Source organism: Crinia signifera, chromosome 2, assembly GCF_055691185.1.
Source record: "Crinia signifera chromosome 2, ASM5569118v1, whole genome shotgun sequence".
Lineage (NCBI taxonomy): Eukaryota > Metazoa > Chordata > Amphibia > Anura > Myobatrachidae > Crinia > Crinia signifera.
Window position 1 is genome coordinate 327,784,969 of NC_139218.1, and position 16,843 is coordinate 327,801,811.

Consider the following 16,843-nt stretch of genomic DNA (forward strand, 5'->3'; position numbering starts at 1 on the left):
ACCATCCAGGATGCACAGATTGCTTACTTGCAGCTGATAGTCACATTCCACTCTCTGGTAGGAGTACAATATCATTGTCTGACAGGATACATGTTTACCTGTGAGAAAATCTCCTGTTTAGGAGAAAAGAAAGTTGTTCCATTCCTCCTTGCAGCCTGACACTGTGGGGTAAATATACTAAAATTGAAGTTCTATTGCTCATACCAACCAGATTGTATGATCTTCTAGAAGTTGCTAAATAAATAAATAGCAGTATCTGATTGGATGCTATCGGCAACATCCCAGCTTCATTAGAACTCCCATCTCAGTAAATGTATTCCTGTGATTGCAATTAATATGATCAATTCCTGTAATAACTGTGGTGACAGTGATTTCACCTGTTCAAAAAAAAATATTTTATATAAACTATTACAATATCTGTAATCATTTGAGGTCTATCCTCATAGTCTGCAGTGTGCCCCAGGGATGTTGAATGAGGAACATTGTACTAGAGAGTTGAAAAAATTAAGGAAACCCCAAAGGGCACAATGTGAGATTGTGCTGTCTATATAGGAAACTAAGCGTGTATTTGTTTTATGTAAATGTGCCACTGACTGAAGACAGCAAGAACCGTACATGACATGGGGCAGATTTATTAAGCTCGGTGAAGTGATAAACTGGTTTTTACCACCGGCCAGTCAGCTCCTACCTGTGAAGTTACAGGCTTGGTTTGAAAAATGACAGGTAGGAATTGATTGGCCGGTGATAAAAACTAGACATTTTATCACTTCACCAAGTTTAATCAATCTGCCCCATGATGTTTTATGCTAGTAATTACACTATAATGCAGTGATGCCTAACCTTGACACTCCAGATGTTGAACTACACATCCCAGCATGCCCTGCTACAATTTTACTATTTGGCCATGCTAAAACTGATGCAGGGCATGTGTAGTTCAACCGCTGGAGTGTCAAGGTTAGCCATCACTGCTATAATGTATGCTCTCTGTTGATACACTGCACTAATCCAGCAGAAGAAAGCCACATTATTTGTGCAATGGTTTGCACAGCACTAATGAGAGAATGACGCCAGATTACATAACACAATATAAATCTTATTTTTTTTCTTTTTTTTTACCAAAACTATAAAGAAAAGGACACACTTTTTTAATGTGACACATACTTTTTTCCATATTTAAAAACAAAATTTTGATTAAATAAAATTTACAGTGAGTACAGTCCATTTGTGCAAATAAATACCCATGTTAATGTACTCACAAGCATGAAAAAAAAAATAATCAAAAAAGAAAATAAAACAAAAAAAAAACTATACAATGTTCAGGGACAACCAACTCCAAGAAAAAAAACAAAAACAAAATTTCCACTCGGAGCAAAAAAAAAAAAAAATTCTTTCCTTTACCCTATGGCAGCTTTGTACCCGCAACAGAGCATGTCCGCTCCCGATCAGAAAATGGGTAATGTCTGTATAAAAAGTACCGCAGAGAAGAGAGGAAAACAAATATATACTGTATATATAAAATGTTTCATATGTAAAGTAGAAGAACCTGCAAATCAATGCAATGTATGCAGGATGTGTAAGGGATAAAGGGAGAGGATAAATGATATGGTGACACATGAAGAAAATGAAATGCCAAGGGCACGACGACAAGTGAAACACAAGCGAGACGACATGAGAGCGTGCAAGGAAAAGAAACAAACATGTAAAGGTGGTAAAGAGGAAAGCAAGTAATGCAGTAATTGCTAAACAATAAAATGAATAAGGATTGGACAATAAATCAAGAGCAAAGAATGATCAAACAAATAGATGGGAGAGTGAAGGACGCTGCTGGAAAAGAATAGGGTGGTGCAGGGAGGAAAAAAAGGGCTAGAAAGGGAGAGGCTGTATGTAGCAAGTCCAGTGTGCTTCTTTATTGGGGGTAGGTAGGAAGGAGAGAGGGGAAGAAGTGTGTTGAAAAGAAGTGGAGAAACATTTTACTCCCCTCTGGGTTCTTTAGCTCGGCCCTCTGATTCCCTCCCTCACACTTTCCCCCACCCATCTTCACACGCTATTGTGAGCTGGCACGTTCCAGTATGCGCAAATCATAGTTCTTTTTGATACTGCGCAATTTGAAGCGGCTGAGTGGACCGTTTTGCTGCACTGAGGCGTTCTGTGCTGCCACGGTGCTGGGGAAGACTGCAACGATGGTATAAAAGGCTGCCAGGTCATGGTTGTAAATTTGGCGCCCATTTTCTGCAGGTCCATTGATCTCGCCACCAGGTCCTGGGGCGTGACCTTGAGCGTCCCTCAGCCATTGTATCCTGGCCCCAGACATTGCCAGCTGTGTGAAAAGCTTGCCTGCTTCTGCCCGTGTGATGCCTTCTGGTAGGTCGGTGATCTCCAGAACACGGCCCAGGACTAAGAATGGGAAACAGAACACATATGAGTACCATATATTAGACTGAAGAGAGACGCCCTGATTATAAACGGTCCTTTTCCAAGTGCACTGCACATACAGGGAAATGTGTATGAAGAAAAACTACTAGAACGCAACACAACAATGTATATGCCACGTGTGTCATTATCCACGTCTCCTGTGAAATTGACATTTTCTGCTGTCCCACCGAATCAGTTGCGTGTGAGGAGAACAGCAGATAAGAGGGCCTGAATTAAGGTTGAATGTACAATTGTGACTTTCTGCATACATGCAAACTTGCCTTATCATTTCTAGGGCTCTTTATCCAGCAAACCGGCATGTATAAAGAACAAATAACACTACCAATATCAATTTGGAAATAGAGCGACATATCACACATGGTCTAGTTTGTACCGACTGCCGCATGTGGTCAGCGACATCCTCTGATGGGCATGCATGCAAGGCCGACTCAAGACATTTCCAGCAAGGGCTATGCTGCTGTGTTTGCTGCCAGCATCGCCAAGTGTGTATATACATGCCAATGTCAGCTCCACTGCCAGGTCCCTTCACTGCTGTTGACGAGATGAGTACACATCGGCTAATGTGTGCCCAGCATGGTGGCCTTGTCTCCCCAACCCTCACAACTGAAGTTACACAGCAATGTCTCTGACTCTCCTCTCTAAGTGCAAACAGCCACTAGTAAAACAAATGAAAACACAGAATTCGTACTTAGTGTCACAAGATATGCAAGGCGTAAATGGAATGACACTCTGCTCTTCGTTCGGCTCAGGAAGTGCGCCAATATAAAGAATGACATGACTCCAACGTACGCATTTAAAGCTAATTTTACTTTCATTCCTGGTAATGCAAATAAAATAGGTGGTACGTTACATGAGAAGAGGGACAGATTATTATGTCTATGGGAAATTTTCAGTGTTAAAACAAATGAACGTAGAGAGACCACTTTAGTCAGAAAGAAAAAAAAATGCTTTCCTTATTAAAACAGCAGAAAACTATAAAATAGGCTACATAACATAAAGTATAAGCAATGGGCAACAAAGACTCAGATCAATAGGTTAAACTAAATGCCCATAAACACTACTAGACAATGTGTTCAGTGAACGATATTGCTTGAACTTTCCAGTGTCCTGGACAACCGATATTGGGCGTACACACTGAACGACATGCCGAACAACCTAGCTAGAGGCCAGTAATATGCACCCTTTTGTGAACGGCGCAGCCAAAATGGAGCTGCATGCACAGACTGCAGAAACCCTCGTTAATGATGCGCAAGAGCGCACATCGTTCATGGTGTACACACAGGCCAAAATTTTGACTATGAGCGATACAGTTCAAAATATCACCCAGTGTGGACACACTTTAATACGTTGGCTTTCTAAAATGACTGTTACCAGAGTTTACTGGAATTCATTTTAATAGCTGAAATAACACCAAGAGAAGAAGTCAGTGTAGTGCAGTATTTCCTATGGTGACAGAAGCAGTCAGGAAAGGGCAGTTCTAAACCACCTGGCAGTCACAGTAACATTGTTTATGTCATTTGAGGTAAACTATACTTTATCTAGTGTCTACACCAGCGTGTTATCCCACACACTTACTTACATTAAGCAACATCATTTTTAGCAGAATTACCCCAACGGTAACTTTTGTAATTAATAAGGCACAATTAGGCAGATGTATTAAGCCTTAACAAGAGATAAATTCAAGGGTGATAAAGAGAGAAACGTCCAGCCAATCACTTGCTTACTGCCATGTCACAGGCTGTGTTTGAAAAAAGTCAGTCAGGAGCTAATTGGCTGGAAGTTTATCTCTCTTTATCACCATTGCATATATCTCTTGCTAAGGCTTAATACATCTGCCCCAATAAGAGAAATGAGAATTAATTTACACTGTAAGCCTATGTTCAACTTGCCTATGTCAGCTGTACCCAAGTCCGTAGATGCTGATTTTAGAGCTTGTCTCTTTCCTCTGTTCCCATGTTTCATCCCTGTCTGTCCATTCAGCAATATAAAGAAAAAATAAATGACAATGGTGAGAAACATAATGGGTTATATGCTCATACAATATTACCCTATGTATGTATGTATGTATGAATTTCACTCATTCATTTCAGCCTGGAAGATCTATTCATCTGACATTGGGCATGCAGTCAAAGGCAAGCTCATTCACATTCAGGGAGGGCAGATTACACCTTTTCTTACATTAATACACTATTTGGGGAAGGGGGGGGTTTCAATTGTGTTCAATACTTTTTCGGGGCAGTACAAACAGGTTTTTTTTTTTTTTTGGGGGGGGGGGGGGGGGGCAAATACGATTATAGCCAATTTTTATTCCCTTAGAATTTCATGGACCTGTGTATTCTCAGCTGTAATTGCAAAAAACACTTCTTGTGGGACCTCAGCAAATCCCTAAAACATCCCCCAATAAGTAAGTGTTGGTGTAACTTCGGGGCTAATTGGACAGCGTGCGTCAAACGTAGCTTCATCGAGCACCCTCCAGTGGCCACTGGCAGCAAATACAGATTGAGCTTATTTTTTAACTTGTATTCTGAATGACTGATTTCTTCTCAATTCAATTGAAATGGTTTGAAAACAGTAACATTGTTTTTGAAATATGCTGTTACTTTTTGGGTTAATAAATATTAGGTGGTACTTTAAGCTAAAGAGAGATAGTTTGTATAAGAGAATTACTGCAGGTAAGCCTGGGGGCAGCACTGAGCATGGCTCGAGTGACCAAAACTGAAGCATGACGCAAATGCCATGCCCCCTTTGGCATCGGACAAGCGAAGGATCCCACTGCCATACTCCCTCATGTTTGGGACATCAACATGCCCATTTTTTCCCAATGATTACAGTACCAGGCCCCCCATACTTCGGCTGCTCTTACTCTGTGTAGGGGTTGGGATTGTTTGATCGGCATGGGTTAAGGTTGACAGGTCGACGTGGGATTTTTCACTTTTTTTACCCGAATGTCGACATGGACACCGTTTCCAATGCATCGCTCGCTATGGTTTGGGCAAGGTGCCTCGCTGCGTTCGGCACACTATTTTATTCTCCCACCAAGCCCTAGTGGGTGGTAGGGCATGAAATATCGCCTGTCGGCACAAAAAAACAGTGAGAAACCCCATGTCGACCTAGACTGTCTACCCAATGACCTGTCGACCCAATGACCGTATCCCGTGTTGGTGGACGGTGCTCTTTATAACCTTAAAGCTTATTTTTAGTAAAATGAAATGACAGCATGCAGACCGATTCACACTACATTTATCACTAAAATTAAACTGTACCAGTTGTGCAGAGTAAGGGGGCTGACTGTGCAATAGTGGGGGACAAACAGAAAGGTTGTACTGCAGTGGTTGTCCAAGCAAAGAGTACCGAGCATCACCTGCAAGTAAGAGAACGGAAAATAAATAATACATTTTTTTTTAGACAAAAGTGTATAGTGCGTAACATTGTGACTGTTTAATCACACAAAATCACCATAATGTACATAATACTTTTAAAATACCTTGTGCAGGACCACCAGGTCGGGGAAACTGGGGGATGACAGACAGTGGGGAGAGCCCAGTGCAGACGCTGTTTATGTTGGAGCCTGGTGATGGTGTTGGAGACTGTGCAGGGGATGTAATGGGGCTGCTCATAAGGTTACTGGCCTGGAAAGAAAGATATACCTTTTATATTACAGGGGCTCTGCAATTCTTACTGCTGCAGAATAGGGCGACATCTTCTCTGCTAAACTTACACTCCAGATGGACTAACTATGACAATATCCACTTATACCATTAAATTAAACTAAGCACGTAGGTTAGAACAAAATCAGGGCTATTTATATTTATAACGGTATGTCATATGCATGCCTCTGTACAAATGACGCATATACTACTGTACAGAAGACTTAGGATGGTGCCACACTGGATTAGGGGCAATGAACTAACCAGATGACACCAAGAATCATATCTTAGGTATGCTACCAAATAGCTTACATACAACTGCGCATTTATGTGGGGCCTTTATAGAATTAATGTGTAAGTGAAACAGAACGCTCAAAGGGATTAGATCCTTCTTTATTCAATTATTTTTTAAAGAAAGCTACAATTACCATCACTTGTTTGTTGAGCAAAAATAAGCTTTTGATAACTTCGTAGTAGCTTCAGTGGTTTAGCAAAATTATATCAACAGCGACTCAGTGAATTTATTTTTTGTCCAATTTGCAATATTTGCAAAACAAGTGGACAGGCATCACCTGGGATTTCTGAGAGAGGTGGCGCACTGCTAATAGCACTACATACCGCAATATAGGATTAAAAAGTCAAATACTATGGTTTCAAAACCAACACGTTACTGGAGTCCTAAGCAATGACCTAATTCCTACCTGGGTATTGGCATCTGCACCATAGAGATGCTCAGGTTTCTGGCCCCGTTGCTCAACACTAAAATATTTGCAGTGGTTCCACTGGACCATTGGCGGGTTTTGAGAAGTTGCCTGAGGGCCGTTAGGTACATTCAGCTGCATCACCACCACACCCAGACTGGAAGGGTTGACGCCTATAAAAACAGGGCACAGTTACCACGCAAGGTCATATGGTATGCTCTTCAGCAGTGAGAAATAAGCAAGCCATTAAGAGAAAAAAAAAAAACAGTGTGGTACAGTAATTATATTCAGGTCAATGTATATTTAAAGGGGCTCAAATACAAGGATGCTGGCAATATATTTCACAGGGACAACCAAAAAAAAAAATCGCTGCATCTTCCAGCATATAATCGAACTTTTTTTGGCACTCCATTTAACAAATTATGAAACAAAAAAATGTGTCCTCAAGCTCACGAAGCAAGGCAACGCACGAAGCCTGGAGCAAGTGAGCAGAACTCAGCGGTGTAGAACCCTTTTTGTACTAGACTGAATCTGTATACTACGCGGCACAACTGAGAGCTTGGAGAGCAAAAAAAACAAACCACAGCATGATAGCACTTTGTTAATACAGTCAGACCAAGTCGCACTCAGATATACCAATGTTGCATATCAGAGTAATCACTGCAGTCTCAAGAAGCGGTTAAGCTGTGCAATAATAAAAAAAAAAAAAAAAAAGGTACTTGTGTATTATCTGGGCACCCGATATTGTTAATTGCATGCCTGATCAACGCGATTTTCCGCGATAAAATTGCGTCAATCGCATCGCATGCAACCAAATCGCATGCAATGCGATGGATGCGATTTTCCATAGGAATCAATGTTAAATGGTCCCTGAGACCATTAGGGTCAATGTGAAATCCCCCCCAGGCCCCCCTATTGTTTGCAACTGCATGGGTTTTCAAAGATGGCGGGTGCTAGAATGAACACTATCTAAACAATGTTCCTCACTAGTAAGAGACGGTACTTATGTAGTATCTGGGCGTCCGATTTAGAAATCGGATCGGATCGCATCGCATCTCATCGCATGCGACCAAATCGTATGCGATGGGATGGTCAAGATTTTTCCATAGGATTCAATGTTAAAATGGTCTGAGTCCATTTTAACATAGAATTCAATGGGAAAAAGGGGTCCTTTTCCTTTCCCCACTATCCAAGTGGGCATGGAGTTGGATATAAACCTGTGGCGAGCGTAGCGAGCCACCGAGCCCGAAGCATGGCGAGCGTAGCGAGCCCCGCGAGGGGACACAGAATACTTTTTAAGAAATACGCGTCCCCTCGCGGGGCACGCTTCGCTCGCCACGCTTCGCTCGCCACGCTTCGGGCTCGGTGGCTCGCTGCGCTCGCCACGCTATATAAAATCAACTCTATGCCCACTTGGATAGTGGGGAAATGAACAGGACCTTATTAACATTGAATTCTATGCAAAATCGCATAGAATCGCATTGCATCGCATCTGATTGTATGCCTTAAGGTAAAGCATACAATCACAAAATCGGCAGCCCAGATACTACATAAGTACCTAAGAGACAATTGCTGCAATAATTTTATTTTCTTTGTTTTCCCAACAAGAATATTTTAGTACATCACTTCATATTTACCTGAATACTGTTGTTGGATTTGTGGAGGGCTGCAGGGAGAAGGGGACTGAGACATTTGGTACTGTTCAGTTCCGGGAGGTGGAAGAAAACCAACTGAGGAGCTGTGAAAAATGAAAAGCAAATCACAGAACAGGAATTCCCCCAATACGGCATGCTTAGCCAAGATAACAGCAGTTTATATGAACTTTTATACAATGAAGAAACCCCCATCATAAACGGAGATAGGTGGGATATTTGGCTAGTCAGCCAGTTTCAATAATGGGATTACATTTACGTTACTTATCTCAGAATCTACGGGGGATGATGAACCGTGGGCAGAGAGAGTCTCCTATATGATGTACTTTACATACTCTCCCATATACAGATATGTACCCTTCCACGGTTACCTGTGATGTAATTGCATAACAGGCTGAGCGTATGTGCAGTGTATGGACAGCACATTTACCAGCGGTCAGGGGAAAGGCTACGAGGGAGCCATATGGCGTGCATAGCGCTTGAATGTCCACTACCCTTAGATAAGACCACGGCAGCCAGAAGAGTTAGTAGGAGCATGTGTATGCTCGCTCCTTGGTAGTATAGCAGTGAATGGGGGATACACTGCTATACTGCATGAAGTCGTGCAAGGCTCCGATCTGCAACACCAGGACAAGCTACATCCTACAGCAGCAAAGAAAGAACACAGCTACAGATAGAGCCATCCTCATCTAGCCCTTTAATAGGGTTAATCTGCTAATCCCCTACTGTATTGTTCTATGAATTGTATTGCAGCAGAGAACAATAGGCCTTGGCTCACCATGGCTATCCAGAGAAGGCTGGCTGGGGAGGGCTCCATCTGTACCTACAGATGGCGCCGGGCTCATCTTTCCAGGGGATGGCGATGGCGACGCCATTCGCCATTCCCTGCTCCGGCGCCATCTGTGTGTCGGAAGGGGACGCGCGCGCACGAGGTGTGCGCGCGTCCCCTTCCGACGGTGCTGCCGTCCTCGTCCGACGGGCGCCCGGTGCCCACACCGGGCGCCCGCACCCCCCCACAGCCGCTTCGGGTCCCCCCAGCCCCCCTCGAGCGGGAGGCGGACAGTATTGCGTCCGCCTCGCCCGCCGGCCGCCCGGATACTGAGACGCACGTGCGTGGGGGACGCACGCGCGTCTCAGTCAGATGGCGCGCCGTGCTGCTGGCGGATCGCCAGCGGCATGCTGCTGGCGATTCGCCAGCAAGCATAAGGCCTGCCCCATCTGTAACTATCTATATATTTCATACATACATTAAGGGCCCAGTTCAACAGTGATCGGTCCCCAGCCTAGTTGCACTGGGAGTGATGGTGCATATTTGCGCACGTGCAGGGCCGCTGTCACAGGGGATGCTTTCACGTACATCCCCTCGTATGTTACCGAGGGGATTTGGAGGTGGGGGTGCTTAGCGAGCCCCCTAAATGTGTTAAGTCTGGAATGAAAAGCAGGTGACTCCCCGACACTTTCTCTTAACACAATATCGGCCAGAATAGGTGTTCCCCATACAATGGCCACATTTTCCACATGTAACAAAAAGGATGAACTTCATGGACGCAAGACTTTTCCAAACCAAACTACTATAAAACTATATAAGTAACTATGTAAGCAATGTAAATATGGTGAACTCTAACCATTGTTGATTTGGATGCAGGCCAAACCCCTTTCTGTAGGAATGATAGATGATCAGAAGATTGTAATCAAAACACAGAACTGGGATGGTGGGTTGTCTTGATCAGTATATGAATATGTTATTGGATTATTCTTAGTTGCATGCTCTGAACACACCGATTCATATAACCGTATAGAGTTCATATATTTCCTAGCTCCGGAGTATAGGAACGAACAGCAGCATACCTGGAGCCATTCTGTTGTGCCGGTGGTATAACACTGTAGTAGACTGGCATCCCTCCAGTTGGCATGGTTCCCTGCACTGACTGGTTAGTGGGCACCAGTACAGATTGCTGATAGGACTGTGGCACAACTCCTTGGGATTCATTTCCCACTGGAACCTGTGTCAAATAGGCAAAGTTCATATTGGGCAAAAGCAAATACAGCCGAAATTTCAATTACATCTTCAGAGGATCATCAATAAACTGGCGGCAACTGAGCACAAACCGTCTGTGCAATTACTCTCCTGCGTTCTCTGTATTCACTTCGTAACAGGATTACATCTAATAGTGGCCTGTACATTTCTGATGCCAACTCCTTATTAGTGAGATGCTCACAATACAATGCAGCAATTGTACGAATGTTAAAAGTGAGTTTTAAGAGAGCATATGTTTTCAGTGGATGTCATTATGCTAATCTAGAACGGTAAAATAAATCCCTATCCTGGAAAGCTGTACGTTATCCTTCACTGATGACAATACCGTGCTACAAGCAGTAGGGAGGTAGATCTTCACTAATTGCTGACAGTGCCTGTTATAGAACAGAAGAAAAAAAATCTCCCAGCACACTGCAAATAGGTCAGCATGCAGACACATGCAGTCAGGTCCATAAATATTGGGATAGCGACAAAATTCTCATATTTTGGGCTCTATACACCACCACAATGGGTTTGAAATAATCCAAACAAGATGAGCTTTAACTGCAGACTTTCAGCTTTAGTTTGGGGGTAATTACATCCAAATCAGGTGAATGGTGTAGTAATTACAACGGTTTCTATATGTGCCTCCCACTTTTCAAGACCAAAAGTAATGGGGCAATCGACTCAAAAGCTATTTTAAATGGACAGCTGTGGGCTATTCCCTCGTTATTTCATCATCACTTAAGCAATGGATGGCCACTGAGCCCACAGCGTGGTGAACCTGCAAGGGCCTTCATAGCGCTCACTGCCCTGACGGAGTCCCAGCATGACAGTCGGTATCCTGAATGTCTGAGCATCATAACACAACCTGAGGTAAGCAACAACCATTCAGTGATACCTATGAATCAGTGACAATGAAATGCAGCATTGACAGTAGTTCTAAAAATAATACAATTCCTAGAACAAAGCGTATTAGCAGTCTTTATGAATAATACACCCAAGATAAGGGGAGTTAAACTAAAAATGACATCATGCCGGGAATTTCTCCAATCTCAGTTCGCCTACATGTGTGCTTTGTAGTTCTTAATTTTAGGAATTAAACTCTTAAATTTGCTGCTTTTGAAAATAATGTTTTTATAGAACTGGGATAGACAAATTCTTCCTCCATTCCAATGTCCCAGGTGAATACAGGTGACACTGGACAGGAAATGCTAGCGTCTCTAAACCAATATATTGCCGACACTTTATAAATGTACTCATCTAATCATTCCTGGATATTTTAATTCGCACTTGCTTTCTGCGTTATTTTGGTGGGTACAGATGAATGGTGAAAGGGTAGAAAGGGTAGTAAGCCCTTAACGATGCTCTCCCAGCCCACCACTACCAAATATTCTCAGTATGCGTGGTAAGGCATAAGGAAGGAAATTAGTGGGGTTACACTAGGATGATGTCTCCGTTCACACTCACTTGATATGAAGGGAGTGGAGTGTACTGCACCATCATACTCTGCATTTGATTTCCAACACTGGCTCTCTGGTTGTTGAGGATTGCTGAACTCTGCGACTGCTGGACCCCCATCATACCCTGATAGGCAGGTGGCTGGTTGGAAATAATGGGCTGCATACCTGTGCATATAAAAGCAAGAAGCTATACATTACTGTAATGTCAGGAGGACTTCAAAGCAGATTACACAACATTCTGGTATACTGTACATATACATGTGTGTTAAATACTTTTTTGTGAATCCAGTTGGGGACAATGGGAATGGAGTAAGAAGACTCCTTAAGTTCTTTGGCATTTTAAAATATTGTGAGAGATTTTCCCTCTGGATAAACTTTCAACAAGGGAATTCGAGCATAAATGGGAGCGTGCTTCATGTACCTTAATGGATTCCCTTAAATAGCTGCACCCACCTAGTGAGTAAAACTAGTGCACAAGAAACCAACCTGCTGGCGCACTTTTGAAATTAAAGTGAATATGAAATTGACAAAAATAAAACTTACTGAACATTTTTTATTAAGGGTCCAGAATAAAAGTTTGTTTTAGTTCATACCTATTTAGAGAAGTGCCCCAAAATATTTTGTCCCTTTTAATACAAGTATTATACTCTGAAGAACCAATAACATTTATATTACTGTTACCCTAGTGACTGTGATGCAGAAGAGAAGGGAAAGACACGACTATACATGATGTATGATGGTGGAAGTATGCGGAGAGGGAGAGGGTAGGTGCCAAAGGTAAAATGGAAAGTCAGGGCAATGAAAGAAGGCGATATCAGAGTAGCGAAGAACAGAGAAAAAGTGAGGCTGCAAAAACAGGATTTATGGCCTAACCTGGGTCAATCCTTTTCTATGAGTTCATAGGGGGAACAGAAGAATGCCTACACCAAGAGTGCCTGGCCCCCAGATTAGTAGCAAGTCCAAGGCAGGAGCAGGAAAGGGCGAAGGAAGACACACACACACACACACACACCCTACCAGACCTATGGGAGTCAAAACCACCCACACCATCATCAATATAGGCAAATATCCCACAAGACAGGAGGAGGTTGAACATGAAGAACCCCTTGAAGAAATGTCCTGGAACGCAAGCTGGCAATGAAAATGAGACAGCAAGCCAAAGCATTCCTCTATGCAGGGATTCCAACATGTGCTGTCAAAATGGCCAGAAGAGAGGGGTTTGGATCTAGACTGGGACAGGCAATGGGAGTACTGCTAGCAAGTCCCAGGGTCTCATCCCCCCTCAGGATGGCTTATGCTGCGGAGGTCCGCAAGGAAAATCACTAGGCAGAAGCTAGTACTGCCATATGGCAAAAGGTCCTGGAGTGGCAGTGCCACCCAGGTTAATAAATTAATAAAGAAATACTAAAAATAAAAAAACAGGCTGAGCCCTGAAAACAGATGCCTGCTCTGCCTTGACACCAAAAGAAAAACTGTGAGGCCAGCCACTGTGGGAGTTTTGATTTTACTCTTGAAGCCTATAACCACTGTAAGGATTCTCCTGTGCCCCCTAGTGGATGAAAAATTTGGAGTATCAAATGAAAAACAGAAAAGGACTAGAAGGAAGGAGTTAGGCTGATATGGCTTTCCCCTTCTGCCCTGACACGCCATTAATTAGTACATTCCCTTCCTGCTGTTCACTTGTATGCGAGTGTACGTGGTAGAAACCTGCATTCTCTGGGCAAACTCACAAAATTCCATTGCAACGGTGGGAACATATAAAATGCACATATAAAATAAATTGATAATCCCATGGAACAATCACATCATCAACAAGGATCACTGTCCAATGCTGTTCCATCGCATGGTTTAACCCATCTCTTCACAATCTAAAGTAGAGATCACTCGCCGTGATGTAAGACTACTGACAATGGAATTATCACAACCACATAGAGCAACACAAAAAAACACTGACATCTCCAACATGTGGCCAGAAAGGAAACTAATCCAGAGACATCTTTACCAAACTTTGTAAGTCATTGCATATAAACAGGATCATCTAGGGCAGTGGTTCTCAACCTCGATCCTCAAAGACCCCCAACAGTGCACATTTTCCAGGTCACCTGGCAGGTGAACAGGTGCACTCATTAGTCACTGACCCATTTTAAAATAATGCAGGTGGAGCTAATTATGTGCCCTTTGATTGTGTGTGGACAGCTGGAAAACGTGCACTGTTGGGGGTCCTTGAGGACTGAGCTTGATAACCACTGATCTAGAGCAGTTATCATGAAAAGTGCACATGGATGCCTGGGGTCAGTTGCTGAAGCTTTCAACAAGAGAGGTAGATACAGCCAGGATTGTTGTTGCCATAACATGGCCATAGCCCCCAGGCATGTGATAGTCAACATCACAGGCCACTCATGATCACTGACAACAAGCCATCCTCGCAGTCTGCTCACTGTATACAATGTTCCGGGGAATCCTCGTTGTCAGAGAACAGTGAGGACTCCCCGAAACAGCGAGGACTCTCTGAAACAGCGAGGACTCTCCGAAACAGCGAGGACTCTCCGAAACAGCGAGGTTTGCCACAAATGCAGCGACCTGCTGTATTTTATGGCGAGCCCCGGCATTTTGAAGGCCGCACATGCAGTTTCCACCTCAGTGAAAAGAAGCAGCGAGGCAGAAACAGCGAGTCAAGGGGACAACTATGAATTCGCCGGCACCATTGAATATACCCCATAGTCATGAGGTTACAATTAAATTAAAACAATAAAAAAAAAAAAGGAGGAACAGAACAATAATGCAGCGTTTGTCCAAACGGAGTACACACAGGGTTGGGATATATAAATATTAGGAGAACAGTGAATAGGAGTATTTTTTTATTTTTTCAAGCTGCAATATTACTCAGTGGGAAAGAAGACAGACCGAACAATGACAAAGCATCTCACCAGGTTGCTGAGGTGGCTGAGTGACCTGCTGATTGCGCTGTGAATTGTAGGCCGCTGGGTGCGAGAGAGGTCGGTATTGCTGGCTGGAGCTCGTGTATTGCCCCGTGGGGTAATACGAAACCTGAATCTAGAAAAGCGAGGGGAAAAAATAAGTGAATATCTTTTATTAATACACCCAATAGTTTATTTATAAAACTTACATAACCAAATACAAATAGAGCAACAAAACATAAAGAATAGACATTGAAGATCCAAAAAGGATAATATTTTTATTGACCCTATAAAAAAAAATTACATTTTAAATGTGTCTATATCATGTCCATAACATTGATGCAATATGTAAGTTCATTATCAACTACAAAAATACAGTAACATCATTATATACACATACAGATTTCGAAGCATTTGCTTTGAGTGGGCTTACTAGTATATCCATATATTCATAATGGTTCTTTGAAAATTCTAATAATGAAACATTTTGGAGGTGTGGCAAATGCATTATTCACAGCATTCAAATCTTTGAGACTGCTGGAACACATTGCCTTGCCATTAGTGTTTTCCCTTCAGCTATACAAAGTGGGTGGAGATAATTTGTCATCTGAACAAATATTTATGAGGCCACAGCCTATAAATTAGCCAGGAACCAGTCATACTGTGGATTCAAGAGGCTGTTTAGTTCATACAGACATCTGTCAAATTTGCAATATTTGCTCTCCAAATTAAACCGGATCAACAGAAAATACACCACTTTCTCTCACTAACTTGCCACCCAAGCCCAACTGCAGTACCTTAATTCCATTGTTAATTGTGTTATACTGCCACTCCACTACTGTCAGTTTTGTCCTATGCTCACACCTGATCTTATGCTAATAAATAATAAACTACTGTACTTGCCAATAAATTATTATGGCACCAGTACAGCATAAATATGGAGTGCTACTTTATAAGAGATGTATTTACACAGCATGGTCAGAAATTCAGAAGCAGTTCACAAATTTGCCTGTAGAGGTCAGACTTGACATATTGTAGCAAAAACATTTGTAAGACATTTTTTGTGGTCAACTTTTTTGGTTTATTTCCATGACAAGAACTCTCCATTACTTGCAATAACATCTTTACGCAAGTCTAACGCTGGGTACACACACACACACAAGGTGATATGTGGCGTGAACCCAGTTTAAAAGGACTGATCAAAAGGAATTTTATGCATCTAATTCCAACCATCCCAATAAAGGCCTTGCTAGTGACATTAATACATACTTGCTGTGGAGGCTGCATGAATCCCTGTGGTGTGATGACCTGCTGAGTGGGGGAAGGGTGCCCTGAGGAAGGGTAGCCAGTTGTGGGAATGGCTTGTCCCCCAGATGTCATGATGAAGCCGGCCTGCTGGGGATGCTGGGAAATAAGGGATGACTGGTAGATGGCAGTGGAAGGATCAGGGGCCTCAGATGAGCCCTGTCGACTAAGGGTCATCTGCCCAAAGTGACTGTTCAAATCATCAGACTGCTATAAGAAAACATAAATTAGAGTTCAGACTGCGATCGCAACATAAAGAAAAAAGATCTATAATGATATGTAAAATACAAACAAACTTTCGCAGTTTACAAACTGGATTCAAAGTTAACCCTACTCAGGGTTATATACTAAAATCAGGGTCAGGCTGGCTCACAAGGATGTAGGGGGCGATTCTCTATCACAGAAATGCGGTAAAAACCCAGTTATCAGGGTTTTTACCGCATTTCTGTATGCTGTACTGTGCCTCCGCAGTGGCAGCGCTGCGGAGGGAATCGCCAGCAAAAGCTGGTGATACCCTGCAGAAGCCTATGGGCTTCTTACCGCAGCGCTGTGTGAGGAATCCGTCACAGATACCTCCCAGCATGCCCTGCGGCCGGCACTTCACTCTGCGCATGCGCAGATGGACTCCCGGGTCACAGCATATGCCGTTATTAATAATGCGATGCCCGGTGAAGGGGGGCTGCAGATGTTACAACATCCCACCCACA

General features: G+C 42.9%; 1 protein-coding gene across 8 annotated transcripts in view; it reads right to left on the reverse strand.

The window, feature by feature from the left end:
• Nucleotides 1–1,130: 1,130 nt before the first annotated feature.
• The window catches only part of R3HDM2 (R3H domain containing 2), a 132,868-nt gene continuing 117,155 nt past the window's right edge, over nt 1,131–16,843 (reverse strand). For 4 of the 8 annotated variants that reach the window (XM_083169361.1, XM_083169358.1, XM_083169360.1 and 1 more), the window contains 10 exons: nt 16,101–16,343; nt 14,841–14,967; nt 11,921–12,078; nt 10,282–10,436; nt 8,419–8,519; nt 6,782–6,954; nt 5,918–6,062; nt 5,697–5,794; nt 4,323–4,401; nt 1,131–2,394 (listed from right to left, as the gene is read on the reverse strand). In XM_083169361.1, coding sequence (XP_083025487.1) covers nt 2,045–2,394; nt 4,323–4,401; nt 5,697–5,794; nt 5,918–6,062; nt 6,782–6,954; nt 8,419–8,519; nt 10,282–10,436; nt 11,921–12,078; nt 14,841–14,967; nt 16,101–16,343 — 1,629 coding nt within the window. In that variant the 3' untranslated portion in view covers nt 1,131–2,044. Of the gene's footprint in view, nt 2,395–4,322; nt 4,402–5,696; nt 5,795–5,917; nt 6,063–6,781; nt 6,955–8,418; nt 8,520–10,281; nt 10,437–11,920; nt 12,079–14,840; nt 14,968–16,100; nt 16,347–16,843 lie in introns of all 8 variants that reach the window. The other 4 variants (XM_083169357.1, XM_083169359.1, XM_083169353.1 and 1 more) reach the window with 1 other exon arrangement.